This window comes from Engystomops pustulosus, chromosome 1, assembly GCF_040894005.1.
Source record: "Engystomops pustulosus chromosome 1, aEngPut4.maternal, whole genome shotgun sequence".
Classification (NCBI taxonomy): Eukaryota; Metazoa; Chordata; class Amphibia; order Anura; family Leptodactylidae; genus Engystomops; species Engystomops pustulosus.
In genome coordinates, this window is record NC_092411.1 from 263,627,339 (window position 1) to 263,646,699 (window position 19,361).

Consider the following 19,361-nt stretch of genomic DNA (forward strand, 5'->3'; position numbering starts at 1 on the left):
ACTTATACATGGCTTGACTCTCTGGCTTGTAATGTCACGTTGTGGGCCAAGAGCAGTGGGAACATTTACTAAGCAGAAGGATGGATCAACATTGGCAGAACAGGGGTCCAATAAACAAGAACAGTATTCCTGGAGATGAAACCTTGGGTGCACCGACCACCTAATTTGCTTACTACACTAAAGTGCTGTTACTCAAAATTTAGAGCATCGAGGAACATAAAAAAATGTACATTGTTGGCCAGTGTAACGTTCTCTCTATTTATTTATGCTTCCCCTTCCCTTTAAGAGTGGGATTGCAGTAGCAATCACTTGGGCCGTCTCCCAGAATCTCTGTCAAACAACGAATAAATGCTTGCAGTCATCCATTTTTTTCTTCATGGACAAAGCTTATTTTGGAGGAAGATCCTAAGGGGGGGGGACCCACTCCAGGAAAGTGGGTATGAACCATTACAGGAACTGTACTAGTAACCCTTATCAAGGATAAAAGAGAAACTAAGAAAAAGCTAAATACTGGATTATTAATGATGGAAACCCTTCCTAGTGCAATGTAAACATATGACCTTCCTACCTTAAAATCCAATTATAATAATAAAATGATTCAAATGTCATAGTAACAGAATAAGATCTTATTACTAGGATTTGGAAACCCAACTCAGACAGAAAGAAGAGGAACTAGCGGAGTCCAGAAGCATCCAGACAAATGCAACCGAGGAGCTTTCGGTGGCAAAACAGAGATTACTGAAGCAAGAAAATGAGATTCAGAAGCAGACAGGTAGTTCGTGTTAACCCCTTGTAGCGCACTCTATCTTCTGGCGTCTATGATGTGGTAAAACAATAATGCATTGTTTTGTTCTGACAGAACAGATGAAGAGCATCTCGTGCGCACATAAAGCAGCTCTCACCGAACTCACCGAATTAAAAAGTCAAATAGATCAACAGCAGCAGAAGCCGACGCGGAAAAGTACTGGCAGCAAGAGAGACAGCGGCGACATTGTGAATTCTAAACAGGTATTGTACCAGCAGACAGCACGGAGAGGAAACAATGCACAACGTTTCCCTTATGTCAGGAATAAAACATAGTGATGACAAATCTGAATTAGAGTAAAAAAAATTGGCTTAAATTTTTGTGATAAAGTTGAAAAGGGGCTTCTACTCATTTTATACATTTATGGCGCATCTATATCAATGTGTGATAGAGGCTGGAAACTAGACCTACTATGAAACCCCTTCATGTTATTTCTCTTCATTCATGGCTAACTGAGTGGCCAGAATGAGCTGGAGTTTTATAGTCAACTCTATTTTTGGCAGTCGTGTTATGTGGAATCCTAGAGGTTGGACCTCTATCTGTTGTACATTTCTGGGATAAATATGTGGATCTGACATAGAGATGAGTACAACCTTTTAGCATATAAAAATGTAAGCTTTACATAAATAACATTTGAAAACTTTGCAATATAACAAATGTATATATAGACGGTCCCCGACTTAAGAAGACCCGACTTACAGACAACCCCTAGTTACAAACGGACCTCTGGATGTTAGTAATTTACTGTAGCCTTAGGCTGCAATAAACAGCTGTAACAGTTATCACAGGTGTCTGCAATTAACCTTTATTGTTCATTCTGGTTCTTATTACAACCCAAATGTTTTAAAATCCAATTGTCACAGAGACCAAAAAATTTTGTCTGGCATAACAATTATAAAATATACAGTTCCGACTTACATACAAATTCAACTTAATAACAAACCTAAAGAACCTATCTTGTTTGTAACCCGGGGACTGCCTGTACAATTATGTATTGTGTATTCTGCTAAGTCTAAGTTCTTTGAAAAGTGAAGTTTTAATAGTTTATTTTTATCAATTAATGAAAAGCACAGTGAATGAACAATACAGAAATCTAGATCACATCAATACTTGTGACTAGTGTCGAGTGGGTGTGAATCGCAAAACTCAAGTTCCACCCGGAACCTGGACACGAACTTCACTCAGTTCATGTGCTGGTCCAGCTCAGCACCAACACTAATAGCACCTGAGATCAGTGCTGGCAAAGTGTTATTTAAAGGTATGTGGGGCACACGTGCCAGCTCTTACCCACCAGGTGTCACAATCCAAAAATTCAAAATGGTGCCATGCATGCACCGAGGCTGGTAAGCATGGTCCACTTTGAATTAAATCCCACTAGCGGCTTTGTCAATGGTATCAATTTGCCAGCACCGATCACGGGTGTTACTGTTTGGGCTTCGGGTATGGTCCCGAACTAGTCCAGACCCCAATTTAATAAGGTCCACTCATCCCTACTTGTAATCAAACTTTGTCTTCAAAACAGTAAAGGTTCTTCTAAATAGACTTACATAGAGTTTTTGAAGTCAATTAGTAGTCAATTACGATACCTTGTTATACAGTTGCTGCAGGGGTGTAACTAGGAGAGTCAGGGCCCCATAGCAGGCATCTGAATGGGGCCCCCCTTCCCGCTAAAAAAGTATACATATCTGTATACTCACACATGTGAGTTACAATCACACATTTATAATCTCATACACACACATAGGGCATGTACAGACACATACAGGGATATATACTAATTTACAGCCTATATACACACATACAGTACATATACACATACAGCATATGCACATATGGACACACCATATATACATCACATACAGTATATGTTATATGCATATTATTCTTTACAATGTGCAGAATAATATGTATGTATTGGTGTACATCCTACGTTATTTAGTGTGTCAGGTCAGATGACGGGGCCCCTTGACACTGTGGGCCCCATAGCAGCTGCTATGGCTGCTACCGCTGTAGTTACGCCCCTGAGTTACTGAATACTTTTTTAACACTTCTACTTCTACTTTTGAAGGTATTCTTACTTTGTATAATTTTTCTACATCTGCCTTCAACTTGAGCACCGTAATGTATACTATATACATTCCATATGTAGATATGTATTTCCATCACTGCAGCCACAGTCTCGTTCATATTCTAACATTGCATGGTATTACAAAGTTGGAGCTTATAAGATCACCATGTAAACTGTGAGAAGGAAGAAGGAAGAAGCAGATTCCCTAGGGATGTGTCCTTCTTTACCTGTGTAATATATAACATGAGATGACCAGCTTTTGAAAACATGATTTTGTAATATTGTGTTACATGATGTCTTTTTTCAAAATTGGGGTCAATTTGGACACATTTGCATTTCTAAGTATTGATTGCTGTTTTTCTTACTTGTATGTTTTTTTTTCATATTTAGTCTTAGTTTAATCCCCTAGATATTGTAAAGCTAGGCATATTATTAGGATGCACAGCAGGTTCTTCTAAACCATCTATATGTCTGTCTCTTCTTGTACTAGTACTCGAGGGAACACTCTGTTCCAAGGCAGCACAAGGAGGACATCAGTAAAACAAAACGGCAGAAAGAGACAGAGACAAAGCATCTAAAAGAGCAGCTTGTGAAAAGTCGAGAAGACTTGGCAAAAAATCATGCAGCTGAGATAAAGTCCATCCAGACATCCATGGAGGGAGAGAAGAGGCGATTGCAGAAAGTACTGTAGGATCTTCACCCATCCTTTGCCTTACATTGAATAAACATTTAAGTTATTCTGTTTTAATTATATTCTTAAAGTCATTGTCTCATGACCAATTCTTAATTTATTATATTATATACCATATACATAAGGAATTTTCTTTTTTCAAAAAATGTTTTTGTGTGTGTTTTTCAAAAATCAAAGCACCAAAGTCATTTTTTAAAAGCGTCTTTCATACTGGCTAAATGTTCCAAATTTCTGGAAATTTTCACAAAGCTTTAGAAACAATTCCAGAAAAACTCTGCCCCAAATAGTGCGTTTCTATAAACCTCAAGTAAAAGTGGCCATGGCTATTAGTTTGGGGTGGTCACATAGGCCGTATGTTATCATATGTTTGACTTCTTTTTGAAAAATATATTATATATAACAGAGTTGATTCATATTTTAGCTAAACAGGAGCCGTAAGACAAAGTTTTAGGAGATTTTCTATTGAACCCCAATACTGATGAGCATTTCTTTTCAATGTACTCCATGATGTTTTTGAATTATAGAATTAATAAGCATAATATCCAGTTATCTCCATGTGCTTTTTACAGCCATTAGCTCAGGGACTAGAAGCTTCTGAGAATAAAAAAGCTAACAAATATAGAATACAAGTGATATAATCGCCAGAAATTGTGCACACACGTGGCAACTTATCCAAAAAGTTCTGTCTAAAAGAACACTGATGCTTGAGTATATTCCTATATCTAAATGCACGTAGCACAACTCTTTCTTTTTATGTTCTCAAAACTTAGGATCATGAAATGCACATAGAAGAGTTAAAGAAGAAGAATGAATATGAGATAAAACAGTTGGTAGAGGAAAGAGATGCACTTTATGCTAAACTGCAGGATTCCATATGTAAGGTAAGTCACTGAATGTTCCTAATATAGCTACTACAGGGCTCAATACTTGTTCTGGTAGGGTCTGAGAGTTAATGAGAATTGAACACTGATAACCTATGTAAGTCAACAATTTGATCAATTGGGTACTTACCCCTAGAACCCTCATAGTTCAGTGGGATGAAGAGGTGCTGCTGCTAGTAACTTACACAATTTAAAGGGATCTTTCATTACCTCAATCAACTCCAACTTTGCCTGCTGTATAAGAACCCGCACTTCACTGGTTCCCTATTCTAGTAATTTTCTCTTTAGCCCCAATCATTCCCATTGTATTCATTTTATGGAACATGCCATTTATTGATTGACCTTCATTCTGTGCCAAGCAATTAGGAATTATGTGGACTTCTACGCAGTGTTGTGACACCAGGCAAGACAATATAAATCAAGCTTTATTGGTAATCCTGTTTCTTGTGACAACACAACATTTTTAAAATCCAATTGTCACAGAGACCAATAAAAATGTGTCTGGGTTTACAGTTCTAAAATATACAGTTCCGACCTACATACAAATTCAACTTAAGAACAAACCTACAGAACCTATCTTGTACGTAACCCAGGGACTGCATGTAATACAATTTAATGTGGAGAAATGTATTTATCTATTTTCTTTTTTAAATTAAACTACAATGGTATTTATTTTCTTTGCCCCTCTATGGTCTTTTAATGCAGATAATTGGATTCCTAGTAAAATGCTTTTAAGCAGATCACTTTGATCTCATATATTATAATGGAACACTGATTGTTACCATCCCCTCTCATCCTATAAATTGTGTTACAGATCCATACAATGAGATTATGCTGATTTAGAAGTTTTAATCACTTAGTCTAGTGTTTTAAACTCCCATATCGGATGGTGGAGAATGCGGGCAACTCTAGTATCACAGTTGTGGATGCAGTTAGCAGTAAGTGGGTAGGTCCCTTCCATCTGAGCTTCAGAGGTCTGGTGATTGGTTGATCTGACAAGAACCCAATTATGAGCAGGTAGACTTTACTGCAGGTTCAGAAAGACCATGAGATATGGGCCAGGAAGTCAAACCTACTTTGTGTAGCACATTAGGTTGCCCCTCAGATTTCTGAGAGATGTCTCTGAAATCTCTAAAACATCTTTTCACTGCTAAATAAATTGTCATCTCTGAGAGTGTTGATAACCTCTGTATCAATATTCAGTATTGTTTTGGAGTATACATTATACATTTCTAAATGATACATTGTCATGTATATGTTTTCAGCAGAATAAAGCTTTCCTTCAGCAATGTGAATCCTCTAGTAGTGTGAATACAGAAAATGGCAGCTTATCCACCGAATTAAGAAATCCAGAAGAGAAGAGGTTGGTCACCTAAAGTATCTGTTTAATTCCAAATTCTTGTCTGAGCAGGTATTTTTTTTAATATATGATAAAATTCACACTACTTTTGATTAAATAAAGGATCTCTGCTTGCTTTCAATGCATGAAAACATAATTTGGTACATTCAGACGCTTGAAACCCATACATACCTAGCCCTGCTCTCATAGCTGCAGTGTAAGTATATAAGGCATGGTGTAATTCAATGGGAAATAAGTCCAGAGTGTCAGGGTCTGCAGTAAACAGTTTTCTTTTTACTGAAGTAATTCAGGCCCAAAGCAATACCAGCAAATCAAGGGGCTGACTTCCTCAATCTCCTCCCTGGCATGAGGAAGAGTTCTACATTGAGGAAAGCCCCTCAGAAGACTGGTACCCTGGCCAAAGGCTAGGGACCCAGGCAGAGTATCCCCGTCTCAGCTTCTTCTTTTGGTTGTTCAGGCAGTCTTCTCCTCCAAGCTCTGTTGCCTAACTGAAAGACACTAGGGACTGGGACAGTTCTCTATATAGATTCTGTTTCAGCCCAAACAATGACAAAGTATTCTTCTATAGACTTACATTGAGTCTCCATAATATTTTATGGCAGAAAGTTTCTAAAGTGGTAAACAACTTTCCAGACAGCACCTGTCACCTGTCAAGTTCAGACTGTCTGCTTTTCTGGTAAACAAGTCTGTTTTTGTCTTGAAAAACAATTTCAACTATAGTTGTCGAAAATAAATAACTTTTTAGAAACACAGTCAGAAATGTCTCTCTGTGTTCATCAACCCATTTAACAGGTCTATACAGATACAATACTGAACAGAATGTTTATAACAAAATACTATATAGAAATGCAAGTCAACCCTTGATGTAAAATAAAGTAAGTGATAATTGACACAAATGTCCAACATCCAATGGCCTTCTGCTCCAGGACACTACACATGTCCTATATTTTGACAGATTTCTGCTGTTGGAACCTGGTTTTCTATGAAGAGGGAAGGGGTGAGTAGCCCTCACCCCCTCCCTCTCCCACCCAGCTGTGTCCTACACCTGGTCATCGCCTGGGCGAGTACTAACACTGAAACTCTGAATATGCTCATGACTCATCTTGTTTTCGGTAGAAGTGATTATTAAACCAAAAACATTTTTCTGTAATGGGGTATATTAAAAATGTATTATCATTGCAAAAACTATAGATATTAAGAGAAAACAGTCAACTAAGGGACCAGAATTATAAAGTTTAATTAATAAAAGTTATTTAATGGAAATAATATTATTAGAAACGTGTGTACATTTTTTTCTTTCCAGATGTGAATGTGATTGTCATTCCTACCAAGCTTCATCCTCAGAAATATCTAGAGAGGTATCAGAAAATGCATCTGGACAGAAGGTACCGGTAGCTTCCTCTATTTTAATTACTTCCCTGATCAGTGAGGATGCACTTCCTAGATAAGGGAGGATGAACTACCCTGATCAGTGAGGATGCACTACCCTGATCAATGAGGGTGCACTTCCTAGATAAGTGAGGATGCACTTCCGTGATCAGTGAGGATGCACGTCCCTGATCAGTGAGGATGCACTTCCCTGATCAGTGAGGATGCACTTCCCTGATCAGTGAGGATGCACTTCCTTGATCAGTGAGGATGCACTTCCCTGATCAGTGAGGATGCACTTCCCTGATCAGTGAGGATGCACTTCCTTGATCAGTGAGGATGCACTTCCCTGATCAGTGAGGATGCACTTCCTTGATCAGTGAGGATGCATTTCCCTGATCAGTGAGGATGCACTTCCCTGATCAGTGAGGATGCACTTCCCTGATCAGTGAGGATGCACTTCCCTGATCAGTGAGGATGCACTTCCCTGATCAGTGAGGATGCACTTCCCTGAGAAGTGAGGATGCACTTCCCTGATAAATGAGGATGCACTTCCCTGATAAGCGGGGATACACTTCCCTGATAAGCGAGGATGCACTTCCCTGATAAGCGAGGATGCACTTCCCTGATCAGTGAGGATGCACTTCCCTGATAAGTGAGGATGCACTTCCCTCATCAGTGAGGATGCACTTCCCTGAGGATGCACTTCCCTGATCAGTGAGGATGCTCTTCCCTGATCAGTGAGGATGCACTTCCCTGATCAGTGAGGATGCACTACCCCGATCGGTGAGGATGCACTTCCCTGATCGGTGAGGATGCACTTCCCTGATCAGTGAGGATGCACTACCCCGATCGGTGAGGATGCACTTCCCTGATCGGTGAGGATGCACTTCCCTGATCAGTGAGGATGCACTACCCCGATCGGTGAGGATGCACTTCCCTGATCAGTGAGGATGCACTTCCCTGATCAGTGAGGATGCACTTCCCTGATCAGTGAGGATGCACTTCCCTGATCAGTGAGGATGCACTTCCCTGATCGGTGAGGATGCACTTCCCTGATCAGTGAGGATGCACTTCCCTGATCAGTGAGGATGCACTTCCCTGATCAGTGAGGATACACTTCCCTGACCCTATTCTGGCTGCCAAAAAACAGAACACGGTACACTGGTGTGAACATAATGGCTTTTTTAGGTTATTATATGTTGGTGGTAATCCTGTGACGTTACAGTAATGGCCAGGAGTCGCTGTGTTTCTATGGAGCTGTAGCCTAAACAATGACTTGTCCTCCATGTGCCTCAGAATAAGTGCAGTACTCAGAACTTCATAAAACACGCAGATAGCCAAAGAATTAATTGGCAGCTATAACCGTGGTCTTTGTAAAGGTTAAGAGTTCCTGCTGTCACCGAGCTCCCTGTGCCTTTCTCTGAACATTATGACATGAAATAATAATTGCCATTCCGAGGTAATTTGCAGAGGTGTTTACAATACATCACCGGAACATTCCATGCTCCGAAACACAGCAGTATTCAATCACAACGAGTAACAAATTGTAATAAAATTTTGACAAATGTCATATGTTTCTTTTGCTTTCATACAGTTTTGTACCAGTTTTGATATACATTTTTCAGTGGCATGTAATAAAACTGCTGGGTATTGGATTGGAAAGTTGTCACTGTGTGGTCCAAATGACACATCCCTTTTCTTCGTTTAGATACAACATTTTTTAATAGTTAAACCCTTAACAAAATTGGATACATCATTAGTGCAGATAATAATAGAACAATGTGTAAAATACTTTATTAAAGAAATCTGTACATGTCCTCTTTTTCCCCTGCCTTTCTTCCTTATTTCAGTTTACTGTATGTAAATCAGCTGAGAAAAATAAAGGAGCCTAATAAATTGTCTTAGATAATGACTGCAAAAAGCCCCCTGATAGTCTAATCTTCTTACAGTGCTAAATCATCAAGGGAAATATTCTCTAGATATAGGCTGTGCACAGGACTTCAGAAAGAAGGGCAGAAAAAGGCCACAAAGAAGCTGCTTTACTCATTTTTGTAATGAAAGGTTATACTCCTTTCCACTATGTTTTCTATGTCAATTCCTCAGCTTTCTAGATAACTGTTTGCTGTCCTGCTTATATGAAGCTTCTATGTTAACTTCCAGTGGATAGAAATCTGACCATGGTCATGTGATGTCACACAGGTGCACATGACCATGGAGAGATTTCAATCCACTGGAAGTAAACATAGAAGCTTTCTAAAGAAGAACAGTAAGCAGATATATAGAAAACCATGAGAAATTGATTTCTTTTGGCGCATGCACACTTTTGTGACTATTTTTTTTGCACCTAAGGATCCTTCCCTTCAAAGTTCACCATTGTCTAGTTTTCTGCAGTGTTGTATGAGTTATCACCTGATTCCAGTAGTTAAAGTTGTGACTTTTTGTAAAAAATTGCAAATCAATACCTACTGTTGCCAGGCCCAGGGAAACGGTTTGCAAATTTTTGGGGACTTTTTGAGAATTTTGTTTAAAAAGTTGCAAAATTACTAAAGACATTAACTCAGATGTATTCAAATTCACAACTCACACCTGACCAGTAGAAAAAGAGTAAAAAAAAAATGCAAAAGCAGAAAATGCAAAACCATTAAGTTCCACTAGGTCTCTCGTGGCTTTTCTAAACAATTCTTAAATAATGGAAACATTGCTTTATAATACATTACAGTGTAAAAAAACGTATGTTTAAGACTTTTTGAAGCTTTTCATTTACATTGTCATCGCTAGGAAGAAAATTCACAGATTCCGCTGAAAAAATTAGTAAGTAAATTAGAAACGTTTGAAAAGGAGATGTCCAGGCTGGAACAGGAGAACGCTGTCTTAAGGGGATCCGTAGAACTTCTAAGCAAAGAGGTCACTTTATCACAACAAGAAGCTCTGGAGCTAAATGAAGAGCAAACCAGGTGGAGTAAATATAATACATGTAAAAAAGATAAATTTTATATATATATATATATATATATATATATATATATATATATATATATATATATATTTTTTTTTTTTATATTTTATATATATATATATATTATATGTGTGTGTGTGTTGTTGCCATGACTTCTGTTTTAATATTTATTATTCACGTAGACATCAAGAAGAACTCAAACTAAAGCAGAAAATGGAACTGGAGATTCTGAGGCAAAGTCACCAAAAGGAAATGCAAGCCATGGTGTCCAAGTTCAGCAATGCCCAGTCCTTCCTGCAGTCGAAAGTTGTTGCACTAGAAGCAGAGTGAGTTTGATGAGATCTATTTGCCAGATCTGTCTTGGTGCATATTTTACCTGTTTCTTCCCTAAACCCCTGAAAAAGACTGTATGAAAATTATGGGCTCCCCACTAAGTCTAATTTTCTTTAATGGTTTGACATATACCAAGAACTTAGTTTTTTTTGGGTAAGGAGGATGGGTGTTTTCTGTCGACCTTCGGTAGTGCAGTTTAAGGAACAACTGTAAAGTATAAAAACTTTTGCCTAACTGCACTCAAAAAAATAAGCAATTATATAATTTACTCTTATTTGCTATCTGCAGGTGTTTAGCTGCTAGCAGAGAATTTACCTTCCCCCCCCTCCTTCTGTCTGGCTTCCTGGTAACCATGGGAATCCGTATGGGATATGATAAGAAGAGACTTGTTGAGATGGGCAGTAGGAGAGAAGTTCAAGATAGTGATGTGTTGTTTGCGAATGAGCCGGCTCACCTAAGTGAACCAATGGCTCACTTAACCCCGCCCCTAACCGGCTCACCATGCCCTCTTTAACCCGAGACAAGGGACTCATCACATGCTTCAGGTTGACCAATTGCAAACATGCCATCCTGATTCATTTGAAAGGCCTTAGTGCTCTGGCAAAGGACCTGGAGTGATGTCACAAGCATGTGACTCACCACATGCTTCAGGTTGTCCAATAACAAGCATGCTGTCCTGATTCATATGAAAGCCCTCAGTGCTCTGACCTCAGTGCCCTTAGCTCATGTCACAACCAGGAGGTGCCGCCTCCTTCAGAAATAAGCTGAATATGATTTTATAATAAGGGATGATAGATATACCAGGCTGTATCTAAGGCTAGGAAGAAGCCAGCGGCATGATACAGGTATCATTGGAATTGTTGTCAAAGACTCTCTCTTTCTCCAGCTGTACAAAATTATTTTTTTGTCAGTAACTTTACATTTACTCTTGAAAGTCCTTTAGAGGACCTTCAATGGTCCTGGAAGGGCTCTTGTATACAAGTCAAGAACTGACAAACACGTATGAGGATTTCAGGGCTGGAAGTCTGTCTTTTTCTTGCTTCTTTAGTGGTTTGGGTGGCCATTTAATAATCCACTACTGCCTTAACTCTTTCTCCTCCAGCACACCCTGCCCTGGGCTGTGACTGACCTTCACATTTCTGAAGGGTGACTTGCTTGCATGTAGTAAAACAAATAAATTTAGTTGTCAGGATAAAATAAATAAATAAGATTTCACGTAACAGCATGTTATAGGGGTAGCATGGGATAAGGGGGTTTTAAATATAGGTCCCGGGGGGAGTGGAGGGGTATAAAGAAGTCAAACGTCATATACTCACCCCTCTCTGGTGCTCTGGTTCAGTGTGGTGCTGACCATCACTCACCTGTTACAGCGTACAACTGCTCATGTTGTGGTACGCAGCTTTCAACTCTGCGTCACCACTGAGCCTATATGCAGTAGGTGGTAGGTAGGTTAAAGGTTTTATGCTAAACAGGTGTGCCAAAGAGAGGTAAGTATTGTATCTTTGTTATTTTCAGATTCCCTGAGAGCTAAAACCCCCTGACTGCACATTAAGGCTAGGTTCACACTTCGTTTTAGGATTTATACTCATGCGTATATGTAATATACTGGCAGGCGGAGGCATAGTTATTACCTCCGTCTGACCAGTTTAGGACACATCCCCTTAAAAAGGCAGGATGGATAGACATAGCAAGCTATGTCTTTTCATCCTCCTTTCTCCTGCAGAGCGACGTATGCGCTTGGCAGAGGCAATAGAAGGCTGTGGGGACCGAACGCAATGTATTGCACCCTGAGCCTCGCTGAGCGGATACATCGCTCAGCAGGAGGGGGCACCTGGGATGTCACTGTCTATATATCATGGGTACACACCCCGTACATTCGCAGTAGACAATTACCGACTTCCGCCGTTGTTCACTCCTCTCCTTGTGTTAATGGGAGAGGAAGGCTCCTGGAGCGACATATCCCAGTGAATAAGCATACAGTAGGATACGTCTGTAACGTCTGTAAGGACACATCAGGAATCCCCCTGTCATGTCCTTACAAAGTATGGCACGAAATTACATGTGAACCTAGTCTTAAACTGAATTTATACAACATACTTCACCTTTGCCGTGATGCAATGGGACACATTAACTAAGGGCTTTGCGCCTGTTTTCTGACGGACTTTGCCTGTTCGTTTAAGTGTAAACTGCTTGTACTGGTTTGTTCCTAAGTTGAATTTGTATGTAAGTCGAAACTGTATATTTTATCATTGTAGATCCAGACAAAAAAAAAATTGGCCCCAGTGACAATTGGAGTTTAAACATTTTTTGCTCTGCAGAATACAAAAGGAAAGTCCATGCGGCAAGTGGGTTTTGAAGGAAATAAGCCATGAGCAAGAGTTTTTTTTACTCGAAACGCGTAGCTGTTTGTGGATACCACTATGTGCTGATCGATTTTATATGATGATTTAATAAAGACGCAAGAATTTTTTCATAAAAAAAGTGCTGGATCGTTTGAATCTTTTTCATTGTCATTTTTTGCTGTAATGGGACCAAGGATTAGCAATAAAGCTTCATTACAGACACCTTACAGCTGATCATTGCAGTCTGGAACTATAGTAACATCCAGAGAGCTTCACCAGAGGTCAGAGCGGTCTGTCTGTAACTACGGGTTGTCTGTAAGTCGGGTGTCCTTAAGTAGGGGACCGCCTGTATTTAAGAAGTGTCTGTGCCACTATTATGTCGCACGCGACCCTTTTGAGGCGCTAGCCTTCATGAAACACAAATAAGGGGTGTGTCTCGGCGCTCAATTGAACCGGGCACCTGATTTAATATGCAAAGTCTGTTGCACGCCTTATATTAAAGGTGCGCCACAAAAAAGTTGGTGAACTCTGTCGGGGCCAGTGCAGGGAAGTGACAAATTCATGATTTCTGGCGCACGATCTTAATGAATCTGGCGCACCCGGCATTATACACGGGCAGAACACTTTTACTGCAGTTTCCACATTCTTAGTAAATGTGCTCCAATGTGTATGTAACTGCGAGATGCTGCTTATGGGAAGGTCACTGCTGCTGCAATCACAGACCCGTCACTCTAGAGGGCGCTGTTTAGACCTGTAATTGACCACAGTGTTCACCCTCACACACCACTATCCTGCTATTTAATGATAATTCCATTGTATCATAGATGATTGTACTAGAAATTGAGCAATAAAACTATGTAATAGATTTGTGCTTACACTGACGTTGCGACTTACATGATAAACGGTTTCAATTTCCCTTATCCACAGGCTCAAAGATATAGAAGATAAAGGAAAGAAACTGCCCCGTCCAGAGGATTTGCATGTTATAAACTGCTTGCAGGATAAGCTGACTGATAAAGATCAGATTATCAAACACCTACTGGTAAGACGTCCTTACTCCCAGATTTCATGTATGTTGTACAATACTTATCACTGTGGGTTATTATACCCCAAGAAATTCGGGATTGTTCTATTTCTGCAGGATTACTTGGGGTATTTTTTTTGTTACTGTAGAACTGCTTCCCCAGATCGCTATCCCACATGTTTTATATCACGGATACACTGTACACGAAATGGTCACATTATAAGATTGGCAGTTCTCTTTAACCCCATGATTCCATTAGTCCATGATAAAATCAAGTCAGCAATTTTGTGGATCAGTTTAAAGGAAATCTACCATTAAAATCCATCATGATAAACCAGGGACACTTACTCATAGATCCAGGCACTGTGACTGTGGTAATCTTCTTATATCTGTCATTCATGGCCTCCTTCCTTCTAAAATCAACTTTTAAAATGATGCTAATAAGTCTGAAAGGCTACAGAGGCGGTCACCAGAGCTCCTCCTTGCTGCAGAGTCACAGGCTGTAAAGGTGGGCAGAAACGGTTCCCCCACCATGCACTGAAGGGGTTCGTGCTGAGTGAGCAGGGGTAGGGGGAGAAAGTGTAAGTGTTTGAGAACTGCTCTAGCAGCCTTTAACATAATTTGAAAAGTGGATAAGGAATATAAGAAGATTACCACAGTCACGGTGCCTGGATCTATGAGTAAGTGTCCCTGGTTTATCATGATGGATATTGATGGTAGATTTGCTTTAAGCCAAATGGCTTCTTATGGACACAAACAAGGCGTAGACAAAAGGGGTGATGCCCAGTTTACACCTGTGTTTGGTCTTCTGTAATGAAATCTGTTAAAATGTCATCATAATGACCTTTTAATGTCTTGTGTTCGTCTCTGATTGTACCCCTTCTTTTATATCAGGCTGAAATGTTTTGCTGTTTACACCCAGTTTTCAGCTCAAATAATAAAATCCTCATGTATGTGCTGCAGGTGGACAGTAACATGAATAGTGCTTGTTGTCAATGGGCTTTTCGTTATTATCCATTTTCGTCTTCCGTTATTAGAATTTTCTTGACAGTAGTTAATAGTGGAAGTCTCAACACAGGTTCCATTACATGCTGTTCCTTAGTACTGACAGCCTCAAGCTGCAGATATCCAGTTAAGTGTCATTACTGTCATAGGAAAACAGGAACACCAGTATAATAACAGCACTAAAGTCATATCACTGAAACGGGGGAAAAAAAACATCACCTGGTCTTAAAAATCCACTATTCAGTTGCCATTTGTAGATAGAAAATTCCTAAAAATCAGAGCACGCATAGGGGCAGATTTATCAAGCTGTCTAAAAGTCAGAATATTCTTAGTTGCCCATGCAACTCATTACAGCTAGGCTTTCATTTTATCAGTGCTCAGGAATATTTAAAAGGACTAATTCATCAGGACTAACAGGACTGGGAGAGTGTCCTCACACTGCTGTGCTTTTAAAACTCTGCATTAACCTGCGGTCAAGCTCCCCTCTGCTGTAATATCTAACCAGAAGCCCAATACTATTCTTACTCAGTGCAGAGTTGAGGGTCTGTAGTGTGAGATCTCACACAGGAATGCACCAAGTCCAGCTACAATCCAGAAGTAAAACAGTTTTTTCACAATTCTGTTGCTACAACAAACACATATAAGTATAGTTACACAGATATCCAGGACCAAAAACTAATAACTAGGAGACTGTATTTTTTATTATTCAGAGACTCTTTGTAAGGAAGTTTGATGTTAAACTTCTAACTAGATCTTCTGGTAATACTTTTTTTTTAATCATGTGTTTTCTTTTAAAGGACATTCAAAACTTTACTGATGATATGATGCCCATTACTCAAGAAACACATAGAAGTCAGTCATTCTCCTGTAACCCCAATGCTGGAAGCCTGACACCCACACTGAAGGTAAGGCTCCAATAAAGCTTTCCAGTCATCCATCCATTATGTCATCTCTAATTAGGAATATCTATATGTTTGTAATATGTTGTCACTAGCTAAATGTAGGTGTCGTCCCAACAGAAGTAACTACTGTCACATCCTACTAATACATAAAACTCATATCTTACCTTTATACTTTGTTCTTGATTTTAAGGGTTTTTTTTTTATGAGTTATGGGGTATGAGGTGTCCTTCCTCCCACCTTGGTTATAAGATAACCTAATTCACACCTAGTCACCTGGTCACATGTTTTCCTCTGCCCCCTCTGTGTTTCTTCTGCCCCACATATAGAAATTGTGAATTGATGTAGACTATGGGGTAGATTTACTTACCCGGTCCATTCGTGATCCAGTGGTGCGTTCTCTGCGGTGGATTCGGGTCCGGCCGGGATTCACTAAGGTAGTTCCTCCGACGTCCACCAGGTGGTGCTGCTGCGCTGAAGTTCCCTGAGGCTCGCCAAAATGCACTCAAGTTCACCGGCCTATTCCTAGTGAAGGTAAGCGCGAGTCTCGCGACACTTTTTTTTTAAATGCGGCGGTTTTTCTGAATCCGTTGGGTTTTTCGTTCGGCCACGCACCCCCCCCCCCGATTCCCGTTGTGTGCATGCCAGTGCTGATGCGCCACAATCCGATCGCGTGCGCCAAAATCCGGGGCAATTCAGGGGAAATCGGCGCAAAACGGAAATATTCGGGTAACAAGTCGGGAAAATGCAAATCGGGCCCTTTAGTAAGTGACCCCCAATGTGTCACCAATCCCATGTGTGTCTCACATGTCTGTAGAATTATTGCCTAGGATTATGTCAAAACTTTACTTCAAAGCCAGTCTTGTCATAATCCATAGATTGTAACTCCTATTGGAGGATGTTCAGCATCTTCCAATTTTTCAAGGCTGTCAAGTGCCATGGATTTCGGAGTCAGGAAGCCAACAAAATTGGTATTAGACAATTGGCTCAACTTTCTATAATGGTGTTTTTGGTATTGCTTGGTTGGTAAAATTATACTGGGGGGTGTGCTGGACATATCTTCTATTAAGGAGACCTTGGGAGAAGATATGAAATAATTTGGAAATATATCCCTAACATCGATACATGTTGGAAATACTTGGTTCAGCCATGGCACAGCTAGGATGCAACCATTACATTTTCAACTTATTTACAAATAAAGTCAAAAAGCTTCATACTAGGCATAAGTGTATATTACTAATGTACAAGTATCCATAGATGACTGGCCAATGCCTGATCAGTTTGTGAATTTGCTCTTCCTTATTGATTACAGTTGTTAAGCTGTGATGCCTTGAAGTCATAACGTTATGTCTTACAGAAGAAGAAGATCGGTGAGACGCCAACCCGTGTTATCAGTGTTCCCAATTTAGCCGCTTATGAAAAAACCTTTAGTAATAACGTTACCACAAAAAACACAATAAATCCCATGCGCAATTCTCCTAGTTTAGACCACAGCGCCAAACCCGGATACCCCTTCAGACAACCTGCACACCTCCTGGATATCATCCGTCCTAACAGGTAACAAGATAAAGTTAGAATCCATTTTAAGGCTTGTGACATGTCATCAGATCAAGCTCATAAGTTTCTGTATTTAAAGGGTTTTTCCCATGAAACAAGAATAGGGCCTAACTTGCTCAGTGATGACGAGATGGGCAGGATACACACATCCAGGGAACTCTATGGAGCTGATGGACATTGCTGAGTATGGCGCTCAGTAATCTCCGTCAGCTCTATAGAGATGAATGGGGCAGCCCTGCCATGCACATCCATCTTGGGGAGCAACGGGGGTCCAACCCCTCATTCTAGTGATTTGTGGCGGTCTAATCACTTAGACCCCCACCGATCCAAGGTATCCTGTGGATAGGGCCTAACTTGTTTAATGGAAAAAACCTGTTTAAAGAGGATGTGCCTGGTCTCCTAGTAGTGTTGATGGGTACATCACAAGAAGACCTCTTCTATGGCCTCATGCACACAAAGGTTTGTGACACCTGGGCAAGGACCCGGGCTTAACATACAGCCAACTGGAGAAGGGAGTCCTACTCATCCTTCCCCTCTACATAGAAAGCCATGCAGCCGCGCCATATTTCCGGCGAATTCTACAGTGACGCATGTGTGTGCCTAACGCACCATTACTTGCACAATGCACTATGGCAGCGTATACTAGATGATGACCACCGTATAAGTTTGTGTGTGTTGGGCCTAGCATTGTACAGGAAGTCCTCTACTTAAGGACACCCAACTTACAGACGACCCCTAGTTAAAGACAGACCCCTCTGCCCACTGTGACATCTGGTGAAGCTCTCTGGATGTTACTATAGTCCCAGACTGCACTGATCAGCTGTAAGGTGTCTGTAGTGAAGCTTTATTGATAATCCTTGGCCCCATTACAGCAAAAAATTTTGAAACTCCGATTGTCACTGGGGCAAAAAAACCCTTTTTTGTCTGGAGCTACAATTATAAAATATACAGTTTCGACTTACATCCAAATTCAACTTAAGAACAAACCCAGGGAACCTATCTTGTACGTAACCCGGGGACTGCCAGAATATTGATAATTTTTATGTATATTTTGACATTTTGTTTGTTATTTTAAGGCGCAGTCCCTGCAATGTGTCATCAAAGGCAGACACGAAGGACCAAGAGACCAAGCGTCCAGAATGGTTCACCAAATATTTTTCATTTTGAGAAAAGAGACGCACGCAAGAGAAATACGCTGAAATAGTCGTTACGCCATCAATGCACTCAATTTACTGTCCTAAATGCTTTGCTGTAAAATAAAATATTCTTTAAACTTTTTATTATAGAAAGGGAAATTTTTTATTCTGGGAAAAAAAATTGAAAATAATTAATAAATGGAAGATAAAGTGTTAAATCATTTCTACCTAACATTTTATTATCCCAGAAGTACTAAAACTGAAAATTTGGTTCTGCGGTTTCTGCATTGGATAGTTGTGCTCCCTATAAGAGCTGCGCTTCAACTAAGAGCAGTTTCAGAAGACAGTAGTTGGTCCTGTTATACCTGCTGACCACTGTACTGAGGATGGGATTCCAAGCATCATAGTGATATATAATGCATGGATTCCCTGTATCCCCAAGAAACATCAGGGCTGAGCTGTAATAGTGATTATAGTGTCAGTGCTGCTGAGTAGTGGTGAATAAAGGACTCCTTGTATCATATACCGGTATGATGCTAGGAGTCCCGTCCTTGGCACGGTGATTGGTCCATAAAACAGGACACTGCAATGTCTCTAATTCACAGTCATCTGAAACTGCAGTAAGGCTTTACATGCTTATAATAGACAGGCACAGGTAGGAGGGTGTAAACGAGTTTGCAGGGCAGTGTACATCTAGCGTTCAGTGGGAGAATCAAAAAGATTTTAAGAAACATGAAGGAATCTAAGTTCCTAATATTAGGCTATAATATAGGTAGTGATGAGCAAATCTAAACTTCAACATTCGGCTCACCCCCCCTGCCCCCTGCCATTATCAGGGCTACCATCCAATTGTGGGTGTTAACACTTTAAATGTCACTGGTGAAGGGGGGTAGTCTGCATTCAGTACCCAGACCCGAACTGGGTTCTTAAATT

The 19,361-nt window shown here is 40.2% G+C and overlaps 1 protein-coding gene across 3 annotated transcripts in view; it reads left to right on the plus strand.

The window, feature by feature from the left end:
* FAM184B (family with sequence similarity 184 member B) overlaps positions 1 to 18,551 on the plus strand; it is a 58,865-nt gene extending 40,314 nt beyond the window's left edge. The window contains exons 3-14 of one of the 3 annotated variants that reach the window (XM_072126037.1): positions 637 to 775; positions 860 to 1,008; positions 3,364 to 3,555; positions 4,335 to 4,445; positions 5,714 to 5,808; positions 7,109 to 7,190; positions 9,955 to 10,130; positions 10,315 to 10,458; positions 13,735 to 13,849; positions 15,634 to 15,741; positions 17,093 to 17,292; positions 18,369 to 18,551. In XM_072126037.1, coding sequence (XP_071982138.1) covers positions 637 to 775; positions 860 to 1,008; positions 3,364 to 3,555; positions 4,335 to 4,445; positions 5,714 to 5,808; positions 7,109 to 7,190; positions 9,955 to 10,130; positions 10,315 to 10,458; positions 13,735 to 13,849; positions 15,634 to 15,741; positions 17,093 to 17,292; positions 18,369 to 18,459 — 1,602 coding nt within the window. In that variant the 3' untranslated portion in view covers positions 18,460 to 18,551. Of the gene's footprint in view, positions 1 to 636; positions 776 to 859; positions 1,009 to 3,363; positions 3,556 to 4,334; positions 4,446 to 5,710; positions 5,809 to 7,108; positions 7,191 to 9,954; positions 10,131 to 10,314; positions 10,459 to 13,734; positions 13,850 to 15,633; positions 15,742 to 17,092; positions 17,293 to 18,368 lie in introns of all 3 variants that reach the window. The other 2 variants (XM_072126035.1, XM_072126036.1) reach the window with 2 other exon arrangements.
* The last annotated feature ends 810 nt before the right edge of the window (positions 18,552 to 19,361 follow it).